This window comes from Ovis canadensis, chromosome 6, assembly GCF_042477335.2.
Source record: "Ovis canadensis isolate MfBH-ARS-UI-01 breed Bighorn chromosome 6, ARS-UI_OviCan_v2, whole genome shotgun sequence".
Taxonomy (NCBI): domain Eukaryota; kingdom Metazoa; phylum Chordata; class Mammalia; order Artiodactyla; family Bovidae; genus Ovis; species Ovis canadensis.
This window is the reverse complement of record NC_091250.1, coordinates 118,188,846-118,200,925: the sequence shown is the minus strand read 5'-3', so window position 1 is coordinate 118,200,925 and position 12,080 is coordinate 118,188,846. Positions and strand designations below refer to the sequence as shown.

Below are 12,080 nucleotides of genomic sequence, written 5' to 3'. Positions count from 1 at the left end.
TTGACAAGGTATAAAAATGTCTAAAAAGGTATTTGCCTTTGACTTGGCTATTCTACTTGGAGGAAGCTATCTGCAAAGATTTAAGTATCAGGATGTTCATAGTAACTACAAATTAGAAGGATTTTAAATGTCCAATATCTGGAAAATGATTAAATAAATTATGGTACATGGTAAGTTCACATAATAGAGTACCTCACAGCCCTTAACAATAATACTATAAAAGTTGTAAAATGTTCATGATATTTTATATGAGAAAAGACTATGTTCATTTTGAGCTTATGTTTTTAAAAATACAGAGGATATATGATGAAAGAAAAATAAAGCAACTAAACACATAGAAGAAAACTCCTCCACAGACAACAAGATTTGTTCATTCTTACCTTTGAATACTGTAATACAAGGATATGATACTTGGAGCTAATGTAGCCATCTTTTAACTATAAAGAGAATTACTGCCAAAATTCTGAGAATGGCAGAGCAGAAAGATGGAATGTACTTGATAGAATTCCTGAGCTTCTGAACCAATCTTGACCTCTCTAGCTCTGATCTTCTTGGTTTGTGGCATAATAAATATTAAAAGGTAATCCACCACAATACTGAATAAGGCCAGTTGACTTAAGGATCACAAATATACTTTTAAAAATATACAGTTGAGATATTATAAATCCATCTCATGCTATTGTAAAAGTGAAACCATGAAAAGAGCTAAATATTTTAATGTCAACCAACAAGATACTTAACATCAATGGAAACTTAAATATGAGATTTCAGAATTATACAATTTTTTAAAGTACTTTGCATAACATTTCCCTCTGAGACCAAGTTTAGATGCAGTAACCTGAGAATCAACTTACCCTCAGTTTTCTTTGGGTCATGGCTGTTTCTAGAGCTATTTCTCTTAAGGGATCCCTGGTGATGTCAAGCATGGAAGCTTTGATGGTGTCCCCTGGATACAGGCTCAACCGAGACTGTCTAAGGGCCATCCTGGCTTGCAGCTGCATCATTTCTTCTTCTTGCCGTTTTAGCATGATCTCTTGATTAATTAAGTTGCCTTCAAGGGGTGTTTCATATTGTCTGCCATTTAGAAAAGAAAAAAGTGGATTGAGAAAAAAACATATTAAGTCTAATCAAGAAAAAATATCAAGTAGCAAGGTGTCAAGAACTTAGACAAATTTTACTTTTTCATTTCAAAAGAACCTTTGAAGTAACTCCTCAGTCCTATTTTTAATGTATTAATATACTGTGGTGTCCCATTTTCAGTGGGCAGATCTATACCCTTTACCCCTTCTCTGAACAGCTCAACATCTGAAACTGTTCCCACTGTGGTTCTCTCAGATTGGGGCAGTTTTATCCTCATAATCCTGCACCAGTGGGCCTGAACATGAGACAGAGATTTCCTTGGATTTTTATTTCAGCTTCCAGATCATTACTGACTCCTCCTCCAAGAGCCTCCAGTTTCCTTGAATTGGAAGTGTTAGTTGCTCACTCATGTCCGACTCTGACTGTAGCCTGCCAGGCTCTTCTGTCCATGGGATTTCCCAGGCAAGAGTACTGGAGTGGGCTGCCATTTCCTTCTCCAGTGGATCTTCCCAACCCAGGCATCAAACCCGGGTCTCTTCCCTTTCCTTGAAATATGAGCTATGAAATCAAACCATTTACTGATCTGCTTTGCTCTAGACTTGGTTCTGTTGGCCAACTCTTCATTACGCATTATAGATTTAAGTGCCTGATGCAGTGGTCTTCCCTAACACCACTGCTGTCTTCACTCATGGTGGTGTTACAGAGACTTGGGAGTCTTCCAACACCCTGGCTTCCTCCATCTCAGCCAGAATTCTGCTCCCATGACAAGTCATGTTGGCTATAACAATAACTGTGCAGCCCCTAGAATGTCCTATTTCTACCTTCCAAAACCCTCTCCATCTAATCTCCTTGTTTTCTTCTAGCTCACTTCTTCTAACACTCTCCATCAAACCATTCATTGACTCTATCAGGAATTTTAGTTCACCGACTCAACCACTTCCTCTATGTTAAAACTTTCACTTTAAAAAATTTTTTACTTCCCATAAATGTGATATATTAATGCTTTAGAAATCTTGAATTAGAGTAAACACTTTTAATGTCAAGTTAACTAATGGATTAGTTTATGATCTGAAATTAGAAATGTTTATCTTCTAGACCACACTGCTTTATCATGTATTGGTATTACAAGTATTATGGTTCAGGGTACAACACAGTCTTCAGTAATTCATCTGATAGATGTCATTCCACTTCTGTCATAAAATCAGTTAGTATTGGGTAGGCCGAAAAGTTAGTTTGAGTTTTTCCATAAGATGTTAAATTTTCTATACCTGCTGCTACTGCTAAGTCACTTCAGTCGTGTCCAACTCTATGTGACCCCATAGATGGCAGCCCACCAGGCTCCCCTGTCCCTGGGATTCTCCAGGCAAGAACACTGGAGTGGGTTGCCATTTCCTTCTCCAGTGTATGAAAGTGAAAAGTGAAAGTGAAGTTGCTCAGTCGTGTCCGACCCTTAGTGACCCCATGGACTGCAGCCCACCAGGCTCCTCCGTCCATCGGATTTTCCAGGCAAGAGTACTGGAGTGGGTGCCATTGCCTTCTCCATTTCTATACCTGTTATACAGTAATTCTATTAACCCCCTCTAACCCTCACATTGCTTGAGTTGTACAGCCCATCATGAAAATCATTTCTTGGCATACGACCTGAACTCTCAAGAAACATGCAGAACCATGCTGACTGATCTCACTAGGTTCTCAGTGCTTCATGATGATTCATTTTCTTAGAGAACTATTTCATTTTTTTTCCTTTTCTTTTTTATCAAAGTTCTTTCAAAACTTCCTCCCTCATTCTCTCTCAACTGATGACTTCTCTTCAATATTTCTGGTGAAATAAGAAGCAAACAGGAAACAACTTCCTTATCCTTCTACCACCAGACTTCCCAGATCTATGTTCTGATCTTTTCTGTTACAATGGATAGATCTCCTGCACACTTACATAGGCCTCAAACCCCTATTGTGCATGGGGTTCCAACCCTCTTCCCTACCCAGAGGCTTCGCTCCGGCAGTTGCCCTCTCACATGCATCATCCGTCTTGTCCACTAGGTCATTCATGTTATACAAACATGCTGTACTATTTTCTACTTAGAACAAAAACACTCGTCTTTGGTGCCATATCCCCTTTTAGATTCTATTTCATTTTTCTGCTGTCCTTTAGAGTAAGTTTCTTCAAAACTGTGGGTCTTGTAAATTTTATCTCCACTTCATCTTCCACTTTCTCTTGGACTCAGACCCATAGTTTGAGTCCTTACCAGTTTACCAAAACCAGTCACAGAAAAGACTGCCTTCAGTGTAATCAAAGCCAAAGGGTAATTCTTAGTTTGCATCTTACTTGACCTCCAAGCACCATATAACATAGTTATTCAGTCATTAAACATCTGAATACTGGGGCTTCCCTGGTGGCTCAGTGGTTAAGTATCCTCCTGGCAATGCAGGAGACATGGGTTCGATTTCTGATGCAGGAAGATCTCACATACTATGGGGCCCCTGATCTCGTGAGCCACAACTACTGAGCCCATGAGCCACAAGTACTGAAACCCAAGCACCCAAGAGTCTGTGCTGTGCAAGATAAGCCACTGCAATGAGAAGCCTGTGTACCACAACTAGAGAGTAGCTGCCTCCCCTCCAACCACTGCTGCAACTAGAGAAAAGTGTGCACAGCCATGAAGACCCAGCACAACCAAAAATAAATATTCACTGGCTCCTCCTTACTCTTTTTTTCTGGATCTTTCTTCATTTCTAATCTCTTAATGTTAGACTGAGCACCGAAGAATTGATGCTTTCAAATTGCGTTGCTGGAGAAGACTGAGTTCCTTGGACAGCAAGGAAATCAAACCAGTCAAACCTAAAGGAAATCAACCCTGAGCATTCACTGGAAGGACTGGTGTTGAAGCTGAAGCTTCCAAACATTGGCCACCTCATCTGAACAGCTGACTCACTGGAAAAGACCCTGATGCTGGGAAAGACTGAGGGCACGAGGAGAAGGGGGCAACAGAGGATGAGATGGTTGGATGGCATCACTGACTCATGGACATGAGTCTGAGCAAACTCTGGGAGATGGTAAAGAAGGGAAGCCTGGTGTGCTACAGTCCATGGGGTCACAAAGAATCAGACATAACTTAGCGACTGAACAACAACAACATTAGACTACAACAGTGCTCAGACCTCCAGATTTTTCTAGTCTGCATATACAGTTCACACTTACCTGACCTCATGTAGCCACATGGCCTCGATTACCTTATATTTCCATAATTCCAGGCTCTCCCTTGCATTCTTATTCTACTCACCTGCTTAGGTGAGTGTTCTACTTGGATGTGAACATGCATCTTTAGCCTAAGATGTCTAAAACCAAACTCTTGATACTTGTTCCTTACGTGCAACCCTCTCTCAATCATTCACTGGTTGCTTCGGACACAATCTGGAGTCATTCTTGATTCCTTACAAATCCAGCATCTGAATGAGCAGCAAATTCTTAAAGGCATAACCTTGAAGAAATCTATTTCCAACTCTTCTCTATTACTAACAAACTAGTCTGTGCTGTATGCATCTCAACTGGAGCACTGTAATCACCTCCAAACCTCCAGAAGTCTTGTACTTCTGTAATCTGTTTTTCACAGAATAGATCAGAGTAATCTCATTAAAACGTAAATATGATCATAGCTCTCTCTGTCTCAACCATCCAATGGACTCCCATTATACTCAAAATAGTTAATCCTAATCCTAACCCTAACCCTTAGGAGATGCCTCCTCTGACCAGCCGACCTAAGTGAACTAGAACTTGGACATCATATCCTTGCAGTCTCTATCTCTTTATCATGGTTTATTTTTCTTCCAAATACCATCACATTCTGATGGTGCATTACTTAACTTTTTTTAGCGGTTTACCAGATATCTCTCAGCCCTATAACATCTCTGGAGGGAAGTTTTTGGTCTTGTTCATCTCATTTCCCGTTCACAGAAGTACCCTCTACAAGGTAGGTATTCAAAAATCATTTATTGAGCCAATGATTGAATATAATTTTATGGCTTGCTCTCATTTAATGGGGGTCAAGGCAAATGATAAAACTTTGAATCTATATATTTTAAACCACACCTGTGATTTTCATCAAACATATTAGCCTTCTTGTTCAAATTCTTTTCTACCAGAGCAACAAACAGATAACAAAAGTGACTGATCATCATTTTGTGTCCCATCATAATATCTGATTGCAACATTTGAGAAGCAAAACAAAAACGAACAAAATATAGACAAAACACATGCAAACAAACAAGAAACTCACAAAACCTAGATGATTTAGGAATGAATAAACAAGTTCTTTCAAGACAAAAAAAGGTTACATCATTAAACAGATAAGCATTGAAGCAGTAGGAATGGCAATATGTAAAACCGTACTTCAAAAGTTAACACAGAAAAAAAATTTAGAGATGCTCTTTGGAAAACAGCTTTGAATGTCTTTTTTTGGTCACTGAAAGACACTTTTGATAGTTCAAAATCCAAAATTACTCAGTCTGATGGATCTGACTCATAACTTCCTGTTAATCTCCTCCCACCCACTATGATACAAATCAATAGTGCTGTGTGGATCTGTTTTTCCATTTCATTCTAGATAAAGGAATGGAAATTTTTATAAAGAATCATGCAACATATCTAAATACAGAACTATTTATAGATCTCACAAATACGTGACCTAAAGAACAAACAGAACCTCCTGATTGTGTACTGGCATGTTAAAGATATTATCAGACTTTGTACATATACAGAAAACTCTGCACTTGAATAAGGAATTTAGACAATACCTCAGTTAATGTGTTTTTCCTTGGACAGGAAGAGATGGGGTAGTCTAAAAGAAGTAGACTTTAGCATCTTACATTAAATGTAACAAATACACAAATCTGGAATCAAGATGGTTGGGAGCAATATCAACAACCTCAGATGTGCAGATGATATCACTCCAATGGCAGAAAGCAAAGAGGAACTAAAGAGCCTCTTGATAGGGTGAAAGAGGAGAGTGAAAAAGTTGACTTAAAATTCAACATTCAAAAACTAAGATCATGGCATCCTATCCCATTACTTCATGGCAAATAGATAGGGGAAAAGTTGAACAGTGACAGATTTTATTTTCTTGGGCTCCAAAATCACTGTGGATGGTGACTCTAGCCATGAAATTAAAAGACACTTGCTCCTTGGAAGAAAAGCTATGACAAACCTAGACAGCGTATTAAAAAGCAGAGACATCACTTTGCCAACAAAGTCAAAGGTATGGTTTTTCCAGTAGTCATGTGAGAGTTGGATCATAAAGAAGGCTGAGTGCCAAAAAAATTGATGCTTTTGAACCATGGTACTAGAGGAGATTCTTGAGAGTCCCTTGGACTTCAAGGAGATCAAACCATTCAATCCTAAAGGAAATCAACCCTGAATATTCACTGGAAGCTGCATGCTCCAATACTCTGGCCACCTGATGTCAAGAGCCAACTCAGTGGAAAAGACCCCGATGCTGAGAAAGACTGAGGGCAGGAGGAGAAGGGGGAAGCTGAGGATGAGATGGCTGGATGGCACCGACTGTATGGACATGAGTTCGAGTGAACTCTGGGAGACAGTGAAGGACAAGGAAGCCTGGTGTGCGTAAGTCCATGGGGTTTCAACGAGTTGGACACAAGTTGGGACTAAACAGCAATAACAGTCAACTTCTCCTTGAAAGAAATATTTTTGTTTCACCTATATCTAATGCAGATGCTATGAACATCAAGTTGTGTTTTTTACCATCTTAAAGTGTGAAATAAAAGCAGCTTATCACTAAATTATGATCTGATAAGCCAACACTTTAATGTTATTGTTTCCTAAAAAAAAACCCTGGAAACAGTCAAAACTAATATTCTCTTATAATCCCCATGCTTTTGAGTTACCTTATCAAGAAAACTGAAGTAAGTCTCACAAAATGATTTAACTTTGTTTGGAGGAATATGTTTTCTAAATAACTAGCAAACTGACTATAAAATCAATCAATTTTAACATATAATTCCAACAATTCTTCCATTGCTCTCTATTCCTTCTTTTGACTAAGCTAAAAAGGCATAATATTAACTATAAGCTTTCTCTAAATTACATATATGGACAGGAGTGACTTCCTCAATTCAACACAGACCTTAGTGCAATTCAACATTTGCTTCTTATTGCTGGCCATCTCCAAACAGTTTTACTTCTTTAATAAACTATCTACTATCAAGCATAGATCTATCTTTGTCTCTAATCTCTTTGGTCAAAATTACCAAAATAGGGTCATTGCAATTATTATTCACACAATGGAGTTATAGTAATACACAATGCTATTATGTAAAGATTATATCATTTTAGGCAAATGAATACTGATTAGAACTTTCCTCATAGAAAGTATCACAGACATTTTAAAAAGGAACACAAGAAAAAGACATAAATTTTATAAAAACTGGAATATTACAGAATAATTTTAGTGCAATGTATGTAATTACTTGGAGTGTTAACCCTGGATAAACTGTCTGCTTTAATCACATGGGCAGGGTTACCTGGACTATTAATAATTTATGGGTATGAAACATTTGCCTGCCAGAATTAATCAGCTAAGGGGCAGGTTTTTGTTAATTTCCAAATGATCCTTTTGTATATAATGGTACTTAAATCAAATGAACTGAGGTATCAAATTTAAAAGTATTACTATAGTTTGGTAGTAAATTCTGAAGCAACTTCTGATTCTATAGTATTACACTATGAATTTCAAATTAATGCTTAACTTTAACAATATGCTTCTGTTCATGTAAGGGATCTGTGCACACATGAGGAAGACACACATTAATATATTCAGTACTGAGTTGACACATTTCACTTCAAACAAGGTAAATCAACCCATAGTTATAATACCACTATCTTAACCCTAGCACAAGAATAACTGCCATCTTATAAGTATGCTGAGTGTTTCAGTATGAAAATGAACTCTAAACAGTCCAAACTGGGCTTAAAAAAAGTTTAAGTGTAAGATAGCTTCTTTTAATCCAGTGAAGTAGTGAAAACTTAACTTTTTATATAGTAGATTTCACATAATAGGTTACTTAGTAGTAATCTAGTAATTATTCATTCAACAAATAGTACTGAAAGCCTACTTGTTGAGCCCATGTAATCTTTTGAAAAAAGCATTATTCTTTTAGAAATCAAAGTTTATATCTTCTCATAGATGTTTATTGCTATACCTTTAGAACTTCCTTACTGTTAGTTATTTTATATTCATATTGACAATTAGAAAAAATCAAGCATAAATGAAAATAATCAGGGCCAATTCTAATTTTAAAAGATTCCAATAACTCAAACAGCTGTAATATCTTTCACATAATTGAATTTGCAAGAACTTAAAGAGGAGGGAAGAAAAGGAAAATGGAGAAAACAGAGGGAAGAGAATAATTAAAAAATAATTCTCCTTGATTCTAATGAAGAAAGAAACCACAAGCAACTGGAAATATATTACCATTTTTTCATATTGCATACCTTGCTCTCTGTGGCTGGCCTTGACTTGGGGTTTCATCTACGCCTGGGAGACCACTATTGGATTCAAATCTCTTTGAAGTTTCACTTTTTCTCACTAATTGTGAATGAAAAGGAACAGCACAAGTCATAAAAATATGAAATAATCTTATTTAAAACATAAGCACTCAGAAGACACATAAGGTAATTTTCACAAATCATATTCACATAATCAAATCAATGATATAATGTCATCAAACTCTTTAGCGGCAGTCATTTTATTTTTGAAAACAATGAATTATGTCCTCATATGAAAATGACTACACTGCTGTTTGATGAAACTGCTATTAAGTTCCTATGGTGGTTTTAGTTACTAAATCATGTCCGACTCTTGCGACCCCATGGACTATAGCCTGCCAGGCTCTTCTGTCCAACGGATTCTCCAGGCAAGAATACTGGAGTGGGTTGCCATTTCCTTCTCCGGGGTATCTTCCTGATCCAGGAATTGAATCCAGGTCTCCTGCACTGCAGGCCAGTTCTTTACTAACTGAGCTATGAGGGAACCCCTTAAGTACCTATAACGGTTAAAATGAGTAATTGGAAGCTTTTTGTAATTTAAAATTTTTATATAGAATTATTCTTTTCACACCTTATATCTCAACACTACCGAAAGAGAACAAAAATCATAGCTTCTTTCTTAAATGTTTTTTTTTAATTGTGGTAAAAGTCACATAATATAAAACGTCCTATTTTTAACCATATTTAACTGTACAGTTCAGTGGCACTAAGTACATTCACATTGTTTTGCAAGACTCACCATCATACATCTCCCAAATTTTTCACCTTCCTAAACTGAAACTCTGTCCCCATCAAACACTGACTCCCCTTTCCCCTCCCCGGCATCTACAAAAGAACTTTCTGACAGTATTAATTTGACTATTCTAGGTATCTGGTATACTACTACTAAGTCGCTTCAGTCATGTCCGACTGTGTGAGACCCCATAGGCGGCAGCCCACCAGGCTCCTGTCCCTGGGATTCTCTAGGCAAGAACACTGGAGTGGGTTGCTATTTCCTTCTCCAGTGTATGAAAGTGAAAAGTGAAAGTGAAGTCACTCAGTAGCGTCTGACTCTTTGAGACCCCATGGACTGTAGCCCACCAGGATCCACCGTCCATGGGATTTCCCAGGCAAGAGTACTGGAGTGGGGTGCCATTGGTATCTGGTATAAGTGGAATCAAACAGCACAATCATGGTTCTTATGAATCTTTTGCTTGTTCAGATGCTTCTTACCTTGCCTGAAATCCGATTCAGAGGAAATAATAGATGGACTTTCACTGGACGTACTAAAGAGATCACTGTGGTAAGTTTTGTATCTTTGAACTGGTTCTGAAAGGATTAAAACAAAAACATTAGAAAGCAATCTCATTAGCTGTTCCACAATCATATAAAGCACTACATTTATTCTTGTGAGACCAGAACATCTATTGCTTTAAATTTACTAATCATTGGATGGTCCTTTAAAAATGTGATGACAATTTTGAGGTGGTTTGGCATCCTGGTTAGGGGCCTGGACTCTGAAGCCATATTGCCTGGGTTTGAATCTCAGGTCTACTACTCACCAAGTGCACGATTTGGGGATGGTATTTAACTTTCCTGTGACTCTTCTTCAATTGAAAAGAGGGGAGAAGGAAATGGCAACCCACTCCAGTAATCTTGCCTGGAAAACACCATGTACAGAGGAGCCTGGCAGGCTACAGTCTGTGGGGTCACAAGAGTCAGACACAACTTAGCAACTAAAACATCTACCACTACAAAGTGAATATATGCCTAAAGATAATGTGTGAAAAGGATATTTGCCATATACTAGCTAGTGTTTTGGTGGGAGTCAAGGAAGACTTGGGGTTATTTTTTCATCAATTTTCATTTTATACCTATTTATAATGGCCATTTTTTTTACTAATACTGTAAAACTATGAAAATGAATAAAATACTAAAAGTTTCATATAAAAAAAAAAAGAAAAAGAAAAGAGGGTATAAGGGAAATACGCATCTCCTAAGGTTATTGTAGCATTAACTGAACTCATATGCAAAGCTCTTAGAACAGAGCAGATGCTATATAAACATCATTCTCTGTTTCAGGTGCTATTAGGGACAGAAAAATCCAGAGACCCAGCCCCAGGCTCAAATAATATAAAATGCAGAAGTACAACACTGCTATGTTTAAAATGCATAACCAACAAGGATGTACTGTGTAGCACAAGGAACTCTGTTCAATGCTTTGTGGTAGCCTGGATGGGAGGAGACTGGGGGAGAATGGATACATATAAATGTATGGCTGAGGCCCTTTGCTGTCCACCTGAAACTATCACAACATTGTTAATCACCACTGGCTATACACCAATACAATAGAAAGTTTTGTTTTTTTTTTTTTAATGTAGAAATACAAAATACTCAAGATGGGACATTTAGTTCCACCAGAATGAGATAAGTAAGCACCGGGAGTGGGTGGGGGTCTGTGCAGGGTTGTGCAGTGTGTATGAGGGAGGAAGAACTCCACTGAAATCTAAATTCTACCTTCTGAATGTTTCTGCCTCAGCCCCTCATCGTCACACTTCTGTGATCCCTACCATAGATGATAATTCTATGATAAGTCTCATGCCTGGACTACTTTTAACTGCCCTAGATTCCCCTTTCTGCAGTCTTGCTTGTCTCACATTATAACGCACATTACAGAGAGTGAACTTTCCAGGAACGAAAATCTGAGCACGTTGCTGTATTTCTTAAACTCCTTCAAACTAGAGTTTTAAAGATAGGGTTTAACGTTTCCTTAGTATTCAAAGCCTTTCGTAAGTTGATCCACGACTTCATTCACAGCAGTAGCTCTACATGCTGTGAAGACACAGCTTCTGACTTGTTAGAATCGTGAAAAACATAGACCTCTCTCCTCCCGCAGCCCTAAGACCCACGGGCACACACACATTCACAGGGAACTTGAAAAACTCAGTCTAGGCGGAACCCTTGTTTCAGGGCATCATCACCACCCAGTTCTCCAAATTTTCCACTCTTGCTACTGAATTTACAAATAACCAAAAGCATATAAACTTTGAAATTCCTTCCTCAGATACTCTTCCTGCTAGAATGCTGTTCCTCCTCTTTTTCTTTTGAATCCTTTTTCTTTTTCCTTTAAGAGCAGACTTAAAGGAAAAAAAAACCTTTCCTGTTCACAAAAGCTTTCATGACCACCTAAAGACTGGGTCATACACCGTTTCTGATACTTTTACATTGCCTTATGCTTACGTAACTGTGACTCTTCACTGCTTTATAGTTCTTTCCCCACCTGTTTGTTTTCTTCTACCTAAATCACAAACTTAGGCAAAAAGGACTGTATCTTTTTCAGACGTACCTTTATTATCAAGCAAGTGTCTGATGCATAGCAAACATAAAATAAATATTTTCTGAGTGGATATGAATAAATGAATGAACAGGGGAATATAAGTGATATACAAAGGTCACTGATGAT

General features: G+C 37.9%; 1 protein-coding gene across 17 annotated transcripts in view; it reads right to left on the bottom strand.

Annotated features, from left to right (window-relative positions):
- PTPN13 (protein tyrosine phosphatase non-receptor type 13) overlaps positions 1 to 12,080 on the bottom strand; it is a 225,483-nt gene that overhangs the window by 93,617 nt on the left and 119,786 nt on the right. For all 17 annotated transcript variants that reach the window (XM_069594613.1, XM_069594616.1, XM_069594621.1 and 14 more), the window contains 3 exons: positions 9,851 to 9,946; positions 8,585 to 8,678; positions 855 to 1,074 (listed from right to left, as the gene is read on the bottom strand). In XM_069594613.1, the coding sequence (XP_069450714.1) occupies positions 855 to 1,074; positions 8,585 to 8,678; positions 9,851 to 9,946 (410 nt within the window). The remainder of the gene's footprint in view (positions 1 to 854; positions 1,075 to 8,584; positions 8,679 to 9,850; positions 9,947 to 12,080) is intronic.